The following is a 19,309-nucleotide window of genomic DNA, read 5'->3' on the forward strand; positions in this document are numbered from 1 at the left end:
AAATATATGAATAAGGTTCAGTGGAGGATGAAGAAAACTCTCTTTCTAAAACAGTCTTATAATTTGGTTCTAAATGCAATCTCCTTTTTCATTAGTGAACGGAGAAGATTTAACTAATCAAAATCTCAACCGTTGACTCATTAAAAAAAAAAAAAAACATGTGCAGGTGAGCAAAGCTCTTGAAAACACCTGCAACACAGCCCATGGTATGAGTACAGCAGCTTTCACTGCGCTCCCAGAAGTACACATTCAACTTACCAAGATGAGAGGCTAATATGATCTCTGGTTTTTCAACAAAGTATCCGTCGAAAGCGAGCCACGAAAGGCTGTTCGGTACATAACCAGATTTCTTAACGTTACAAATATCATGAATTACAACACCACCAGCATATCGGTGCACTTTACGTGAAGCACAGAGGCACAATTCCTGTCAGGTCTATCAGAAAATTGGTTTTCTTTTGACTGTCAAGATGGTTGAAACCGAAGATGAAAAAATCATGTGGTAGATTAGAGATGCAGTTTATGTGGAATGATGGCAGCTCCCCCAAAACATTACCTACCGCGCACACTGGCAGGAGATCGACCACCTCTCTCACTGCCATTATCTTCTACTTCACTCCCGTCTAAACAAAGGCCATTGTTGTTTACACTAACTTCGGAGCTAGCATTACTGCTAGTGGCAAGAGGAGAATCTGACACACTAATTGTTCTGCTTCGTGCAGGCCCTGATCTCACACTGTACATGGAGGATGCAGGAATATTTGTCATCAACGGTCTTAAATTACCTGGAATGGATCGCCTTATATCCTGCAACCAACACCAAATCAAGAAAAAATTATGTACAACAAACTTGTATCAAATACTTTCTCTAGATTAAAAGTAAATTTTGACTGCTTATCAAGAACACTGGGAGGGAATGAGGGAAAGCTATCTTCTACAACAGAGAATATGAGATACTTCCACAGAAATAGCATGCACAACTTTGCAACGAACAGGCATTCTAGTCTCAATTCGCATGGGAATATACACCAACTCGTAAAATGGAAAGATATGCTTACCATGTGGCGTATAGCCATATCAAGGGATTTCTTTGAGAGTGATCTACCAAAGCCTGAGCTGTCTGGGGATGAAGCTGACTTCCCGGAGTGGTTACCATGAGGAGAATGTTTGTCCTCTTGCTTCGGTGGTGCCAGTTTCCGCATATTTATTACCCTCTCGACCATTTTTGTTCCCATTAAAACAGGGCTCACATTGTCATTAACTTTAGAATGTCCACGACTGAATGCAGGAACAGAGCTCCCACTTGTATGACTAATGCCATTGGGAGCCCGTCCTCTTGAAGGAGAGCATGATTGCCGTCTTGGTCTTGCATTGGGACCAGGCTCAACGGAAGATGATCGAGAACTGGGTGCTCCAGGCCTACCTCTAGTGGCTGAAAGTGGTCTGTCAGGAAGTGTTGTCCTTAAATTTGGTGGGGCCTCGAGTGAGAAACCAGGCATTTCTGAGGGCTTCCATGGTCTAGATTTTACTGTTGGGGATGCACCACGTGATGGCACTGGATTTCTTGCTGTTGTAGGAGCTGGCTTGGACATTGAAGGTGAGGACTTTGATGGAGGAGCTGATATACTAGGTGTAGGGGATGGCACGGACGGTCGACGAGTTGGTGTTGATGCTCTTGATGCAGGCTTGGGTGGGGGTACAGTGGGTCTGGAAGTTGGTGTTGAAGATCTTGCCGTAGACCTTGATGGTGTAGAAGATCTTGAGGGAACTGTAGATTTCTTTGCAGGAGTTGTCGATCTATTTGCAGGAAGTGTGGATCGAGTTGTGGGAACCGTAGACTTAGGGGCAGAATTTGTGGACTTGTTTAACGGCAAGGTTGATCGAGAAGTAGGGGTTGACGATCTTGAAGGTCTAGGTGCTGAAGGCAACGTGGGGCGTCCAGTTGGTGTTGCAGGTCTTGATCCTGGACCCCCAGACGATGAAGGCCTCCGGGTCCCAGAATTTGAAGAACTCAGCCCAGGGGAAGAAGTTGATTGTCTAGACACTAAGCTGGTCCTAGCAGCAGGCTCCGGCTGGGAGTTAGCTAACTATGATCACAATAAAGAAATGGCTAAGTAATACTACATGAAACTCAAGCACAATTAGAATTTAGAACTCAAAAGTGAGAAACTGAAAACCATCACGAAATTTACCCTTTTATAAAGACTGATAAACGAGTGAAGCAGCATCTTCTATGAATTACAACATTCTAAACTCAATAGTTGTTGAATCTAGTAGTTAGATGCTAGATATGTAATTTTCTCTTAAATGCACATTCTAAGTTAAGCAACGTAAAGTTTGAGAGATGAGAATGAATGTCAATAGTTCAGATGTTCATATAACTACCAATTAAGCACCATATACCAAGGATATCTTTTGCAACTTTTCTGCTTTAAAAAGGACTAAAGATGGATGCTAACTTCCAAAGTCTTAAACTCCCCTTCACACACTATAAATAAATTACAACCACTTCAGATGTAGAACTGCAGCCCAGTTGATAAGGAAATTCTTACTCTAGATTTGAGTGCAGTGGGACGAGCCTTTGGGGTTCCAAGTTGACTCATTATGGTTTTATGCGATTCCATCTCCAACGAAGGAAAAAGAGGAGTCCCGGGTGGAGTTAAAAGCCTGAAAGAAGAATAAATTAATAATACCAACTTAGATAACATTTATCTGTACCTAATAGTAACACTGCTAAACTGAAATTTAATATGCATTTGAAGAACGGAAGCTGTACAGACTTATTATTTTAGTTAAGCACTTCAATGGCCATGCTTTCCTTTGTCAAAAATTTATTCCCACTACAGGAACACAGCACGTTTAGGCCACCCCAACGGACCTCACATTAGGCATGTAATCGGCAGAAATGCATCAACGAACTATATCACTAGTGTATTATTATACTGCTGGACTCTATCCAGAAACTTTGCAATCCAAAATATTTCATATGATACACGTAATTGAAACAGAATCTTCAAACATCCTATAAAGGATATGGTGAACCTGATATAAAAGTTCCATAACAGTGGGAAAAGTTTCAGAATCAAAAGCATACAAACCATAGAAGTTAATAAAAGGTACGCCCTATTCTGCTTCTTTATTATCCCATCAGAAATCAGCTAACAAATAACTTCTATGTTCTAGAAAAGGAAAACAGATTATGGCATTACCAATCATAATCATTCTTGTCATTCTCAGAATTGAGAAAATCATCAGCACCGGTCTTGCGTGGAGGTGCCGGCGTTGATGAGGAAATATTGAAAATGGGAGAAGTTCCGGGTTTCGTCCCTGCAATGTCAAGGTTACCACATCAGAAGCAACCTTAGTAACCAATATCAAAGCCGAAAATGCGAAACATTTCCACCCAAATTTAACCTACAATCAGTACAGACTATTTTAGCAGCAATGCAAGCAAAAAAGCACATTACTGATTTACAAAATCGAAATGTGAAAGCCTCTACATTGCACTCGAAAACCTAATAAATTTAGGCACAAAAAGTATACCTAATGGTGCATCGAACTCTTCAGAGCTGTTAAGAAGAAGATCGTTCCGTTCCTTCTCGCGCTTCTTCATCTCTAGGAACAAAGCGAGCTCTTCTTCCTTCTCCTTCCTCACCGAGGCTCTGAGCTGCTGACTTTGCCTAATCATCGCTTGCATTTGCGAGTCCTGAGCCCTAAAACTCCGATTCATCGCCATAAACGCTAAGTCCACCGATAGTAAATGAAATAAAATATCTAAAACCGAATTTCCAACCACCGCTTGCGTCGCAGTCGTCGCCGAAACGAAGCTCAGCTAACGTTAGATCTGAAACCGACGGCCAATCAGTGCACAAATTCGACGGCTACGAGTCGGCATTTCGGCTCCGTTTTCTTCCAATCGTGAGAAGTGCTGCGTAGGAGTGTGAGAGCACTGAGAAAGATGAAAGCTTGGAGAGTCCTCGGAGGTATGGAACCGCCATTGTTAAGGAACTGAGCTCCCAAGTGCGTTGAAAACTAGACGAGAAGAGAGATTGAGCTCGGAGGAACCGCCATTGTTGCGGAGCTGAGCTCTAAAGGCGGAGGAAGCGAGCGGGAGTTGCAGCGAGAAAGCTCGGAAGATCAGAGATTTCACAGTGGAGATGGAGAGAGAGCGAGGGGGAAGAGGAGGAGTGGCATTGAATGGTAATTTAGGGGAAATTTGGAGTCCGAAATTGGGAAAATGAACGGAGGTGCGTACTGTGCAGGTTTTGTTGTTTCTCTCACTTAAAGCCTACGTTTTCAGGTCGTGGGTTTTGTTGCGGAGATAATCACGATAATGCCCTTCTTTTTAATTTATTTATTTTTTTGTTTTTGAATTTTGAAGTATTGTATTTGCAGTTTAAGGCCTTGTATTTTTGTGTAATTCTGATGTATGGTTTCGAAGATTTACTTGGTTTTGTGAAGATGTATATTGTTTTGTTTTCCTGTCCTGTGAATCGTACGAGAGTAACTTCGACTTAATAATACAATGTCACGTATTAGTTTTCATTCACATATATTCTGTTATTAAATTGAGATGTCACTATAGCGATTTACCAAGTCAATTTAAGTTTTCGCCCAACACCACTATATTGTAGCTTTTAGTATGTGGTCGTATCGATGACCTAATTGTTTTGAATGTAAGAATTCCTCCTTGATTAGGGTTAATGCCCTATTGTAATTATAGAAATCTCAATACTCACATTAATTAAATTGAGAGGTTTTCTTTGTTCACTAATGTGCAATGGGAGTGTTTTTTTCCCTTTATAAAATGTGCTATACATTATATTAGGTTATCGTTAGATAACATGTGACGTATTCGAATTTCCAATCTTTAAATTAAATTACATATAAATATGAGTTTTAATTATGTTATTTATCAATTAGAGTTTTAGAAATAATGTCTTTCTTTTTAAGTTATTTTTCTCAAAACTGAGATTGTATAAGAGGTTAGGGTTGACCAAGGACTAATTAATTAGTAAAGTCTTCAAATTCAAATTGAGATTATATAAGAGGTGTAATTAGCCGTCTTAATTTTGCCTAGTTTCTCTCATATAAAATGTTCAGTGAAGGTAAGTTGAATAAAAAAAAATCGATTATATTTCAGATCATTACTAAAAATATGACAAATAAGACGACGAAGTTTGAAATCTCAAAATTTTATTTTTGAACAAACAATATTATATACGGAAGGGGGTAGACTTAGTCTCACAATGGGCTAGTAATAATGTAATTCAAATTCACATTTGACGAGAATCGGACCGAAAACCTCTCACGCAAAGATGAATACCACTAAATCGTAATATAAATGGCGAAATCTCAAAATTTTGTATTAACAATTATCACGTTTGAGCGTGTATCAAGAAGCTAATAACGTACATTTTAAACTTCTAATTTGTATGTATAACCATATAATACTCCATTTATTTATTTTTTGCTGGTTATTCATTTTTCTCAACCATATATGAATAAAAAAAAGAGTCAGATACACAAATGAATTAAGCAATTAAGTCGAACTGAAAATCGGCCGAGGAGATCAATAGAGAACGAGGGAGGGTCGTCGTACGGCTGGTTATTGCGCGCCACGACGTCGTTTGGAAGCTAAAACGCGGTCCAGAACGTCCGATGCAGAGGCGGAGCTGAGCGGAGAGAGAGGATCGAATCGGAAAATGTCGGGGAAGACGAAGAAGGGCGAGGCGGGCAGTAGCAGCGGCGGCGGCAGTAGTAACCACAGAGGAGAAAGCGTGGTGGTGGATTACGGCAAAAACAAAAGCTCCTGCGATTATTGCAAATCCGGTGCTCGCACCAGTATCTCTCACGGTCCGTTTCTCTCATCAACTCCCTCTCTCTCTATAATTTGTGTGGTTTTAAGCTCATAATTTGGTTGATTTGTCTTGCTAATTAGATTTAGAACAAGTTTAGTAATTTGATTGTGTGATTGATGCAGCCTTTGGAAAACTTGAGCCTTTGAAAATGGTTTTCTCCATATAGTTGTTTGTTTGTTCCCAAATCGTTGCTAATTATCGAAAAATTTGTAGGTTGCAATTCTTGTGTTTAATTCCATGAATAAAAGTTACTGTGATCAATTTGCAAGTTAGTTATGAGGTTTCTAAGCGATTCGAATTTGGACAGAATTTTTATCACAAGCATTTGTTGTATGCAAATTTTTGGGTTTGAGAGTTGGGATGTTAGGCCAATTCGAAGTTGCTAACTATAGCTCCGTTTGCCGTCACCCGTTTTAAAAGTTCTTTTGCCCTTTTGGGGATGAATTCAATGTCTGATTATATTCTTAACTTGTCTTCGATTTTTTCAGGTTTGTGGGCACATAGCATTACGATCAATGACTACCAAGGTTTGCTTTTTATTTGCTTCCCTTTATATCTTGTGAACAATACTACTGTTATTGTAGCGGTAACCACGATAAGAAAACAGTTCTCGTTTGACCCAGAAAAAAAATGATAAAGAACTCTCTTGACAAATTTGTTATACCATTTTACCGCTTACAATGTTGTCTTGATTTCCATCTTGTGTATGTATTTAAACGAGTCTTTTTTCAGATCTTCTTGACCGCGGTTGGAGACGATCTGGTTGTTTTCTTTACAAACCTGAGATGGAAAGAACATGCTGCCCTGCTTATACTATTCGTCTGAGAGTAGGTGATTTTGTTCCTTCTAAAGAGCAAATACGGGTGTCTGGACGAATGCAAAGGTATAGTTATGTTGCCTTTTATTCCTCCACCTCTCCCTAAAAAACAAAGTTTACAGTATTGTTGTCTGTAGATTGAGAATTACATTTCTTTTGGTACATTTAGTATAGTTCATCAGTTCATTTACAATATAGAACCCCACCAAAGATGATGTATCATGACACTTTCAAGGTTGGAAATTTATTATGGCACATTTAGTATAGTTCATCAGTTCATTTACAATATAGAACCCCACCAAAGATGATGTATCACGACACTTTCAAGGTTGGAAATTTATTATGGCACAAAATCTGCTCTAAAGAAAATTCTAATGTCGGACAACTGTTATGCAATTTTCCAGGGTTTCTGAGTGGGTCATGGGCTAATTGATGTCGATTACCTTCAGTTATCAGTTGTGTAGTTTTACTATGATTTCTTCTGTATCACTATTAAGTTCTAGCAAAACATATGTTTAATTCAATTTATACCTTATCCTGATCAATGAAAAAAATCTATGCCTAGGTTCTTAGAAGGTACCTTGGAATGTAAGAAACCAGGGGAGTCTTTAGAGAATCCAAATGCTTCTAAGGACACATGCAGCCATACACATCTTGGAGTTTCAAGCTCAGCCACGAAAGAATCGTGTTCCAATAACAATGAAGAGAAGGGTGGGGAAGAAAAGATTTTGCATTTCTTATCAGATCAAGTTGATAATTCTGTTCGTGGTTGCTCTGAAAGTGGGGAATTTCCTGACATTCAATTTCCAAAAGCTTCTGTTAAAAAGGTTTTACAAGCCAAAAGAAAGCTATTGGTTGAAGGATCAGAAGATCTCTTATATTCGAGCAATATTGCATTCCAAATAGCGGCTACTATAAGGAAGTCGTTACCAGGTGAGAAGGATGCCCACCAGGGAAGATTGTTGACGAATATTACAGATGAAAAGGGGCCATCTCCGAAACTTATTGCTGAAAAGCTAGAGAGTTCCTTGAATCAGTTGGCAAAAACATCTGGTCTGTTAGTCAGGGCTTGCAATGGACATTTAAATTTTTATTCTGCCACAAAACAAGCTTCCTCATATCAAAGTGCTCAAACTGTTAGCGTTGCTAAAGGATCTGCTACCAGGTCTGAAAGTAAAGGGTGCAGTGTGAAAAATATCTCTCAATATAATCCGGTAAAGAGGCGGAGGCTTGAGATTCATCTGCAAAGGTCCAGTTTTGATTCAGAAGAGTACGCTTTGTATAGACGGTATCAAATAGCGGTGCATAATGATACCCCTGAACATGTTACAGAAAGCTCATACAGGAGGTTCCTGGTTGATACTCCCTTAAATTATGTTCCTCCAAAAGGTGATGGTACCGTTCCACCTTGTGGCTTTGGTTCTTTCCATCAGCAATATGTGATTGATGGCAAGCTTGTTGCAGTCGGTGTTATAGATATCCTCCCTAGATGTTTGTCAAGTAAATACTTATTTTGGGACCCAGATTTTGCCTTCCTATCACCTGGAAAGTATTCAGCACTACAAGAAATAAATTGGGTGAAAGAAAATCAAGCCCATTGCTCCACGCTTCAGTATTATTATCTCGGTTATTACATTCACTCTTGCAGTAAGATGAGATACAAAGCAGCATATTGCCCGTCTGAGCTACTCTGTCCTTTACGTTACCAGTAAGTTCCCCTTTGCTTGCACCAGCTGACCATGGAAAGCTGTTAACAGTTTCAGTTTACTAATTAGGTTGAAAATTGTTCCTTTATACATCTGTCCTTTAGGTTTCCAGTAAGTTTCCCTTCTCTTGATAATTATATCACATCCAAACTGAAGTTTTCATATGAGACCAATTTATCTACTTTTTCTACATAATGAATGGAAATCATTACTTTTCATGTTAATCGAGAAAATTTTCTAGTGCCCTGATATTCAAATTTCGGTGGCTGACAAACTGAGATTTCACCACCAGGTGGGTTCCTTTTGATATCGCCAAACCTTTGCTTGATAAAAAGCAGTATGCTGTTCTATCTGATGTTTCCATCCCACAAGATAGCTTGCAACCTCATGTTTCTGAAGAAGTCATGAAAGTGCAACATGATGACAGTGGGAAAGAAGACACTAATGATTTTCCTATGTACGACGATGAAGGAGCGTTTGACTGTGAATATGAAAGCTCAGACAACGAACAAAATCTGTTATCTGCTGATGTAGAATATGGAGATGTTGGTAACGTTTTAATCGGGTTGAAGGGATCTCGTGTGAGATTCAAGGTATGTATACTCAAGCTTCATAGAATTTTCAGATACCTAATTTAAAACTACTGAAACCTCCCCACCCAAAATCCAACCCCTTATTGTGCATTCATTTACTTACTACACTAGTTTCTCTTGAAGGATATAATGTTCGCTTTTGGCGCCTCAGAACGGAGTTACTTGGAGCTACAGCTGCATAGATATATGAGAGTTGTAGGCAAAGAGCTGGCTGAGCGAATGGTTTATTCACTCGAGTAATTTGGCCGTTCTCACGACTCTTATATGGATTTCATCACAAGGGAAAGATTTATACATTGCAGTTGGAGCCGACTTTTCTGCCTGAATCAACGACGCCTGGTCATTTTAGCCGGGGCTAAACCCGAGAGCCAATGTCGAATAATTTGGTTCGGACGCTTGTTTGCTGTTCGAATCGCCTGTGCTCAATATCCGACAGACTCCTTCCCCGGATTCATCTTGCAGTTTGCATGTTTTTTTCTTGATGTCAAGTCATATCTATATGAAGTAAATTTATCAGAGTTGCCCAAATGCACAATTAAGCTTGGATTTACCCATTTTATATTTTATGTAATATCAGACTAATTTTATCGCCACCATGACCTTCGCTGTTAAATTAGAACAGTTGCTACTCGAGGATGTCTGTGAACTCGTTCTCAAATCTCTTCGTGTTCAAATCATTGAGTTTTGTGTTTATGATTAGAACCGTTCATATTATAATTTACTCTATAAAATTATTTCTGCAAAAAATGAATTAAAATTAAGGTCAGTCAATCTATTTTACCAATTACGTAGATCGTAAGTACTTTTTTTATCAAATTTGTTCCTCTGTTTTTATAAAGTTAGATGATTAAACAATTTTAGTTTTAATTTATTTTTTAAAAATGTGATCTTTCTAAAATAATTTATAATATGAACCGTTCTAATTATAAACACAAAATTCTATGAAACAACAATGAATAATTTTGAGTAAGAACTCTTCCTTATTCTTTAAGGAGGCATTTTTTAAGGAGGCAAGTACTCACCGAATCATTGGTGGCTGATTTTTTGGAATTATTGGTAGCTGTTTCCCAGAAATTTCCATTTTCCTACCATAAACAAAACTTAAATAAATAAAAGAAAAAGAAAAAGGTCGGTGCTTAATTACTTGCGGGCCCCTTTGTATGATTGAAAGGGTATTTCAACGTCAGCTAAACTGTTTTTTTACCGCCAAATTGAACCGATTAATTTAGGCGCATGAAGATGCTCGAGTCAGTTCATTTTTGCTACTGTTTCTTGACGTGCACGGTATTGGTACAATTAACTAAAAAAAAAATCTGAGAGAATAAGATGAGAAAATTCCCAAATGAGGAAATCAAACAGAATCAACCATAATCGTGATTCATGCAGCCCGTACTCATCACACGAGAAAATCTGTCTCTTAACTTGATGAGAGAAACAGATCAAATGAGAATACCCTTGACTAAGAAAGCCTCTGTCAAATTTAATTGAACTAGAGATTGCATTTGAAGAGAGGTTACATACAACATGATCAAATTTGAAAACAATCAAATGTTTTTACAATTTTGTTATTGCAGGCAAGTGCAGATAGTTGCCTAAATTGAGGAATCAAGAGCTTAGTAATTCACATGAGTGGAAGAAGAACAATGAGATTTGAAGAATGTACAATTGGGTACGAACGGGGAACCGATCAACCTTCGTCTGCATCGCTGCTACCGACTTGTGCTTCATGACTGGCCCAATAAGTTCTTCCTTCCGGACCCGACACCTTAACCCTGCTCAAGAATGAAACTCACAACGTTATTTTCACAAAACTTAGATTAGATTAGAATGTTAAATTTTCTTTCTACGCATGTCTACTGACCGCTCAAGTACGGATTTTCCTTCCTTGTACTTCTGGCTCTTTTCGTGGGCAGTTTCCTGAAAGAAACCATCAAAACGAATAACAGCAGAGAAAGAAATGTATAAATCATGATAGTTCTAATCATGGCCAAGTGATCTTACATATTTCCACCCCACTATCGATCCACACCCAACGCAGAAAATGTCAGCAACTGTGTGCAGTCCAGTCATCATCGCTCTATCTTCACACTCTCCGGAAAACACGTTCACTCTGTAATATGATTGGAGACATGAATCATATATCAAAAACCAACTAATTGCAAGCATATACTGCTCAATGACGAATTTCGTTGAATGAGCTTGCAAACGAGCCCTTATTATCCTATTTCAGACTGCATTATCCCCCCAACTTCCATACTTTCAGCTATGTTAAGACGTAATTTAACAGACTACAAATGAAAAATAAGACTCAGAGACTGAGTGCTGGAAGCTATTGGCAGCAATCCTCTCGTTGTATATAAATACAAGAAAAGAAAGCAGATTTTCATTGAAACGGATATAGAACAGTATCATGTGATCAATAAATCGCACATGCAATCAATAAATGTTTCTTGATCACGAGTAAAAACAAACAGAATACTCTTTTGCTATTTCAACATCTCGCCTGTAACTTCCTTATCAGACATGGTAAAGGTGTCCAAATATTAAGAAAAACTTACACCTTACTGAAGAGATAAGCCTTCCCATGCCTGCAGTAAAAAGACTGAACGAAACACAGGCAAAACATGTGGTCAGAAAATGCGATTGTATTCAAATTTGAAATTACCAATCAAGAGTTACTTGACGCCAAATGAATTGGGAAAATAAGTGGCAATTACAACAAAGAAGAACAGAACAAGCCTTAGTTATACCAAACTATTACCAACATGTATTCTAATAATCATCATCGTTTTATATACGTTGTCGTCAAAACTTTAAAGACGGCACAGACTATAACCATCTGTCAGTTCATTCTAATTACAACGCTATGTTCTCTTACATTACATTACTTGAGACAATATAGATCCAATCATTCACGGCCAAATGCTTCAAAAACTAGTTGTGCGCATGGACGTAAAGACGCATTTGAAAGCAATGAACAATGAAAACTGTGAAAGCATACACCACCATGCCCTCTCTCAGTTGAAAAGAGGAACAAGGCTTCAAATGGGTTCTAGCTGTCCTCTTCACTAAAAACTAGAGCCAAGTTCTTCCGGCACTTCCGGCCGCAAGAGAAAAAATAAAATGCAGCATCATGTTGGTCCTGGATACAAGTCCCAGTTTATGATATAGGATCCAAACGCCTTCAATAACATCCGTTATCATCAATCCATATACTCCAACCGACACCCTAAGAAACTACGAGATACTTAATCAGATCTTCTGCTAATAATATCATCAAGCACCAAAATTTACCCTCCTTACAAGTTACTTTACATAGATGATAAATATTGCTTTACATTTCAAGTCCAACAAAAACAAAACTTCCCAAAGTAAATAAACAAAAATCACAAAAGCAGACCAAGTAATACAGTTGACCAATCACACCGTCAAAGAACATGCACATCATCTCACAAGATTAAAAAAAATTAAAATAATTAAAAAATTAATTTAAAAAAAAAAAAAACCAATTAATCAAAACCCGGATGAAAAATTCAGCAGAAAATCACAAAAAAAGAGAATAAATTGCTGCGGATTAAAGATTGTAAAAGATCAAATTAACCACCTTGGAAACTACGTCCTCACAAAGAGCAAGATGGGTGCGGCAGTGCTTGCAGCTGTAGATCTTCCCCTCTAGACTCACCACAAACAGCCTCCCCATGCCTCCACCGCACGCCCAGAAAAATCCTCTAACCGCCAAAATCCCAAAACAAGATGAAGATTCAGGGAAATGGGTCGTCGTTAATATCGAAGAAAACCCAGAACAAGATTGATTTTTCAAGAAATGAATCAACTGAGAGAGAAAAAAATGGAAAAAAGGAAACCCAATTGAGGAAGAAAACGGCAGATGCAAGAAAAGAAAGAGAGAAAGAATTTCTGGATGATTATATTTTACCTTTGCCTGGTGAAGTCTCTGTTCTTGCAAGAAATGCGGACGGAGAAACGAAGCTATCACATTTCACCTTCCCACATTTAAATCACTTTTTATGTTAAAGTGAAACCTGACAAGACGTGAAATCTACGGTTTTTGCCCCTTACAACATAAAATATTCAATTATTTTTGTTTAATCTTAAAAATATTTTCATATTTTCATAGTTATTGTTTGTTTTTGCAAGCCTCTGTTTTATACTTATTCAAATTTAAATCTACGCAGGTATTATGTATGGTTTTCTTTCCAAGGAAAGACGGAAAATTCGAGTTTAAGTGCAAAAGAGAATACGCCATTTTCATATGGTTTTTGTTGGGAACGTTTTAGGACAGAATTTAAAGTCAATCTGATCCTAACCTTTAAAAAATAAAATTCTATAAAGTTGGGCTATTCATTAAATTTTGCTAAGTTGCGCTAAATTTTAATGGCAAAGTTTTGACTTTTTACGATTTTTTATATGAACGGTTATTGATTATGAAATTTGAACTTCTGATCTACTTACACATTATGAAGGCCAGGTGTATCCAGCTTTCTTAGATAGAAACGTCTTGCAAGCTCTCAAAGGCCATCTAGAACTCGACATTTTCAAATTGGTACGCTATACCTATTACCTACCAAAGATTTGACTCAAGATATATTTGTCAAAATAGATCTTGGGTAGTTTTATTTAGCTAGTCGGAATAAAGAATAAGTTGATGGGTTAAGATGCGAATATGTTGAGTGAGGGTTGCAAAATTCCAAAGGTTATGGAATCAATCATGGACGACCATTTTATCAATTTTCTTTTTGGATGGTATTCTCCACACACTCTTTTTTATCTTTCACACATTATCAGTTCATTTATGTTTTTTATTTTTTTTCAATTCATTTGATTCAATGATAAAAAATTAAGAAAAAAATATGTGAAAGATAAAAAATACGTGTGAATAGCACTGTTTTTCTTTTTCTTCAATTTATCTGCTATTATTGGAGATCTAGAGGGGGTGGGTGGGATGTGAGGATGTAAGACACGCTTAAGTTTCAATACAATAAAGTCGACCCCATTAATTGGACATTTTATTATACGCTGTGCTGATAAGATGTTTCAGGCAGCTAGTGCCCACTGAAATTGCTTTGTTTATATCACATATGTGAATACACTGTGCCAATGATTGAAGTTCAGGTGATACAAGGGAGGCTAAAATAAGTCCTTGAAGTTGAACCCATATCCTTTCCGAATTTTTATGTTTGGAGTCTAAGAATTTAGAGATTCAAGTCGTTGAAAAGTGAGATAGAGATATCAAAACTTTTAATTTGTGTGAGGTAGGTCAATAACATAAGCTAATGAAGGCAGTAAAATGGGCTCCGAAAAAGAAATCTGGAGAGGATCCCAATTCCCTACAACTCCACAACTTCATTGAACATAAAATAAATCCACTAGTTCTTGGACCTAACAAAAGTCCACAACTCTTGAACACATTGTCCAAAATATGCTCATCGATTTGTTTGGCCCTTATTTTAGAGTTAAAATGCGACACTAATATCTTACTGAAAAGTTACTCGATAATAAGTAGATAGTTTCACACATGTTAAAAAGTTTTACGTAGATAGCTTCACATATGTTACAAATTTTTACCACACATGTCACTCTTTTTTTTATTTGAACGGTATTCTAAACTAATCCAAATTGTTGGAAGGAAAATTCAAATCCGAATATTGATACAAAGATCCAAGTTGGTTACAACCTACATTTAAGACATTTTCTTCGTCTTCCATTTTTTTTTCTATTGATAAATTTTTCATAAGATTGTTTGTAAAAAATGAAGATCCAGTAATCTGTTTTTGTTCCATAATTATACATTTGTAAACACATTTAACACATCAAAGCATTATGAATTTACAAGTGTACAAAATCATAGCACAATACACATAAATATAGCGAACATATATAATGTAAGTGTACTCTCAGTCTAAGTCTTGGGGTCTTGCATGACTAGAGAGGAAGATAATGAATGAAATTAAGCTTGACTTTCTGTTGAAGTGGATTTATTTAATTATCGTAATTGTTAAACGTAAGCAGAAAACTGATAGGAACCTTCCCTGTGACAGCAGCTTGGATTCCAAAAAGGAGGAAGACGACCATGGCAAGACGGGCATGCTTCATCTCAGCCAGTTGAAGCCTTTCAAACTCATCCGGGTCGGCGGCCAAACCCAACGGGTCAAAGAACTTGCCACCCGGGTACAGCCTCTTCTCCGGGTCAAGCTCGGCATTTCTCTGGAACTCAATGTAGCCAATCACCAATACCTCTATCCATATCAATGTGGTGATGGAGAAGGGAGTGGAAGACCTAGGTAGGACGATCCCTCGATCAACTCAACCTATTGAGTCCATCAAAAGAAATTAGTAACCAAGTTAACAGTAACGTCGAGTCACACGTGATGAGTGTTATAAATATAAAAAGATAAATCTCGAGTTGTAGGGCAAACTTTTCTCATAATATGAGCCTTAATAGGAATTTGGATCCTCTCTGGTCCTTAGTATCTGAAGCCTAAGAACCAGGAAATTCGGGTCCTTGGTTTGTGAGAATCGGAGTTCTTGGTTTGTGTAAAATTAGTCAGCGAAATGAGTTAATAGAGATCGTCGGATTTAATTTAAGTGTTTCATAATTTCTATTTTTCGTTATCGTGGAATTCGTCATCAAGATGGATCACCCTTACGCGGTCAATGAACTCATACTAATGCTAGGACTTTTCGCAAGCAAATTCGGAAATGAAAGAAGTCTACCGAAAGCCCTTGGTACTTGTTTGATCAATCACACTAATAGCTTCAATAGTTCATTGAATTTTTTTTTTTACCAGTTACTAATCCTGTATATGTATAGTAGGCCTCCTTCACCACTCCACTAGTGGCTTAGCTTGGTCCCGCTCCCTTCGCCCGACTATCATATTGGCTTGGCTTCGTCCTAGAAGCTACAGTTGTCTAGTCTTTTAACTCCAGACAGTGAGATATAGAGGATTTGTGTCTGCTTAATAAGTTTAAGTAAATTAATGTGAGATGTACATAACAAAATTGGGATTTGGTATGGCGTAGCTATAATTTTCATCATCTCTATCATCATATTCATCGTCAGTAAGGACCTTACCTTAGGAGTTAGGACCATCATGGTTTTTTGCATGGATTATAAGAAGGCACGATGGCCAAAAAGCTTGTGCCAGATACACACACACTCAGCTCCTTATAAAATACTTACAAAATACGAGATACGGCCTATATGTCATAAATACAAATGAAAAAATATATATTTTTTCATGTCACCCAAAAAATAAGAAGAAAAACTTCAATGACCATATGCACATTTTCTGTCACTAACCCACTTCTAACTATATCGATATTTTTTCATTTAACTATTTATTGCTTGGTGTTTACTAAAAATAGAACCATACATTTATATCGAATTTTATTTTCTTAAAACAACATTTTGAATTACTGAAATCTAGACTCTATAGTTGATGGAAAAGTCAAATAAATTACAATAGACTATTTTATCTGTTACACACATACAATGTAACTTAATTGACCTTTCCAGCGTCTTTGCCATGCAACACCAGAGAGTCCCTCAATAGCAAGAGCACCAAGCGCTCCCAGCATGGCCCACCTCCCGTGAATTAGCTCGCACTCCCTGAACCTAAGCAGCCCAAAAACCTCCGTGTGCGGCTGAAGCGGCGTCGGATTCACCTCCGCGGTTTCAGTCCTTGTCCCGATGCTGTCACCCGCCACATTTTTGGCAAGGTTCTGGTCGAGTCCGTCGTAATCAAACTGCAAGCACTCGGCGGGCTTCCCCAACCCAAAGGGGTCGAACCCGCGGTCCCAGGGAAGCGACCCGTCAAGCCACTCTAGCGGCTTCTTGTGCCTTATTGTTGCTTTTGCTTTGGTGGCGCATGTTGGAGTAATATTAGAAAATATGAAAAATAACAATATAATTCCAAGAATAATAATCATAAAGAAATTTACAACATCAATTATGTATGAGATTAATATAAATAACTAGAAAGAAGGTTAGAAAAACTGACAAACTTAAAGATTGAGGCTTGCATAAATGCAATATCCTAAAGACAAAATTTCGCCCCTACTCATGCTTGTAGTTCGGTAGACGTCCGTCTCCCAGGATTCAACTATAATCCGAAATCAAAGCACTTCATATTAAGGGTAGTACTGTAAACTAATAATGAGTGGTATTGTTAGAGTTTGTTATAAGAGTTGGTTATACCTTACATAGTCATTAAGATAGGTGGTTACTCTTATATGTAAATGTTGGTATACATTTATATACCTAAGTGTAATCTTATTCAATATATGAAATACACAATCTTATTTTACTTTCTCTCTCTACATCTTTCTCTCACTAAATCTCTCTCTAGATTCTAACACTTCAATCTTCGAACTCTGGCAAACTTCATATATTTTGTACTCTTAAGACATGACTCGGATTTCTACTAAGACATTGGAGAAAACTCTTCTCTATTTTTAATTCTCTTAGACAGGTGGGATGCTTGAGTGTATATAGAACTCAAGCCACCATTTTTGAAACAATATAATTGTTGCCTAAAGTTCCAACGAACAGATAGAACTCATGAATTTGAATTCAACTATGACACATGACTCTTATTTTTCATTCATACAAAAATTAAATATTATAATATATAATTTCCCACCGTGCAGGTGGTGGTGACTTCTTATTGCCGAAATTGAGACCATCTCCAACCGAGGGCTGGCCAGAGGGCTTGTTTTAGCCCTTTGGCCCTCTAAGATATTAATATTTTAATGAATAGCACAGGGCCATGCCTCCGTCTCCAACTGAGGGTCAAATGGCTTGTTTTAGCCCTGTCACAAAAAACCGTCTCTAACCGATGGCCAAATGGTCATAGGGCCAAACATAATTTATTATTTAAACTTAAAAACTACAACAACTTAAATTTAAAAACTACAACGGTAATTGGCCCAAAAAACCAAAAAAATTAAAACTTAAATTTAATGAATGGTTTAGGAATTTATAGGAAAAAAAATTAGAATTTTTAAGAATTAAAAAAAAAAATTTGAATACAACGGCTAGCTGACTAGCCTTTGGCCATTTCAGATTCCGTGGGGCCCACAAGCCCTCTGGCCTAGCCCTCGGTTGGAGACGATTTTCAAGCTATTTTCGGCCCTCTGGACCCTTCGGTTGGAGATGACCTCAAGCCTCCGAAGCCGCCAAGACGGGCTTGGAAGAGTCCGAAACTGGGCTCTTGGTTTCAGAGTTGGGATCCAAAGAAGTGGGAGGTAACGGCGGCTGTGATGGCGGCCATTGTCTAAATATGGAGGAGAATGGGGTGGTGGGGGTGGGACTGTAAGTGGAGACTTATATAAATGTAAAAATAGTGGGTTTGTGAAGGGTGTGTGTGAAATGTGAATGTTTAATTTTAGGCCTTACCTTTTGGCAAAGCCTTATCTCTTGGGTATGTATGCGTGTACTATGTAATGTATGTAGGTGTGGGATATTCCTTCTTCACATAGCTAGTTAGAGTACGATCTCTTCATAGCAGCTCGAAAAGTGGGGAAGATTTTTAATGTAATTGTCATACTATCACGTAAAATTATCAATCTATTTACATTATAACACGCAAATCTTTTACTAATATTAAGTTTAAGTTAATAACATATCAATTATGTCATTCACGTATATTACAATTTACATAAATTAATAACGTCACGGAACACTGTCGCCATGGCAATATATTTTCTCAATATATGGGAGCATTGTGCTTCTTAAATCCATTGTAATTGTCACTTTCTCAAATAGTTAAACTGAAGCCAAAGCCCAGTAAACAAAGGCCTTGAAAGTTGGGAACACCCATGTATGATCCCCACCCCAATATTCCAAAGGTCATTGAGGTCCCAACCCGAGTTTAGGCCATGAAAGTCCAATGACAGACGCTAAAAACTTTCCATGCATTCTTCTAATTTGAAGGGAAATAAAATATGTAAGGTACTGTAGTTGAAATGATTAAAAATATTTATCGAGGTATTGAGATTTAAGCTTGCTTCTCGTACTTTTTATTATTGTTGTATAAAATTAAAAGATAAAAGAGAAATTCTAAAAGCCTATAACTCATGAATCATGACGGTAAAATCGGATATTTTGTCTTATCTTATACATGTAATATAGAAGGGAAATTGTTTGTGAAACTTTGCGTAAAACCAAAACTACTAAACATAACATACTGACTCCCATCGTATGATTATTGGTGTGTAGTGTACGACAATCGACTTACAAAGTGAACTGTTCAACTCACTCATAAATGTGAATTAGAGTTTGTACTTACACAGAGACGAAATGGTACCCTATCA

At 37.6% G+C, this 19,309-nt stretch overlaps 3 protein-coding genes and 1 pseudogene across 4 annotated transcripts; 1 reads left to right on the forward strand and 3 right to left on the reverse strand.

Annotated features, from left to right (window-relative positions):
- Positions 1-254: 254 nt before the first annotated feature.
- On the reverse strand, positions 255-4,293 carry LOC148695961 (uncharacterized). Its single transcript, XM_088696702.1, has 5 exons — positions 3,544-4,293; positions 3,210-3,327; positions 2,553-2,667; positions 1,059-2,087; positions 255-807 (listed from the first exon to the last, which is right to left on the reverse strand). Exons 1-5 carry the CDS (start codon positions 3,734-3,736, stop codon positions 553-555), a joined length of 1,710 nt encoding a protein of 569 aa, XP_088552828.1. The 5' UTR covers positions 3,737-4,293; the 3' UTR covers positions 255-552.
- A 1,177-nt stretch (positions 4,294-5,470) lies between these two features.
- Positions 5,471-9,570, forward strand: LOC137734079 (arginyl-tRNA--protein transferase 2). The gene is made up of 6 exons (XM_068473350.2): positions 5,471-5,856; positions 6,350-6,388; positions 6,594-6,744; positions 7,244-8,386; positions 8,677-8,977; positions 9,101-9,570. Exons 1-6 carry the CDS (start codon positions 5,706-5,708, stop codon positions 9,215-9,217), a joined length of 1,902 nt encoding a protein of 633 aa, XP_068329451.2. The 5' UTR covers positions 5,471-5,705; the 3' UTR covers positions 9,218-9,570.
- An 862-nt stretch (positions 9,571-10,432) lies between these two features.
- LOC137733712 (protein yippee-like) lies at positions 10,433-13,107 on the reverse strand. Of its 2 annotated transcripts, none has more exons than XM_088696703.1 (6): positions 12,912-13,107; positions 12,582-12,705; positions 11,536-11,579; positions 10,979-11,087; positions 10,839-10,894; positions 10,433-10,749 (listed from the first exon to the last, which is right to left on the reverse strand). In XM_088696703.1, exons 2-6 carry the CDS (start codon positions 12,675-12,677, stop codon positions 10,665-10,667), a joined length of 390 nt encoding a protein of 129 aa, XP_088552829.1. In that variant the 5' UTR covers positions 12,678-12,705; positions 12,912-13,107; the 3' UTR covers positions 10,433-10,664. The 2 variants fall into 2 exon arrangements, with proteins under 2 accessions (XP_088552829.1, XP_068328972.1); XM_068472871.2 differs by having other exon boundaries at positions 12,582-12,809.
- Positions 13,108-14,974: 1,867 nt separating this feature from the next.
- On the reverse strand, positions 14,975-18,267 carry LOC137734460 (chlorophyll a-b binding protein CP29.3, chloroplastic-like; annotated as a pseudogene).
- Positions 18,268-19,309: the final 1,042 nt, after the last annotated feature.

Source organism: Pyrus communis, chromosome 7 (genome assembly GCF_041283825.1).
Source record: "Pyrus communis isolate YQ-2024b chromosome 7, ASM4128382v1, whole genome shotgun sequence".
Classification (NCBI taxonomy): Eukaryota; Viridiplantae; Streptophyta; class Magnoliopsida; order Rosales; family Rosaceae; genus Pyrus; species Pyrus communis.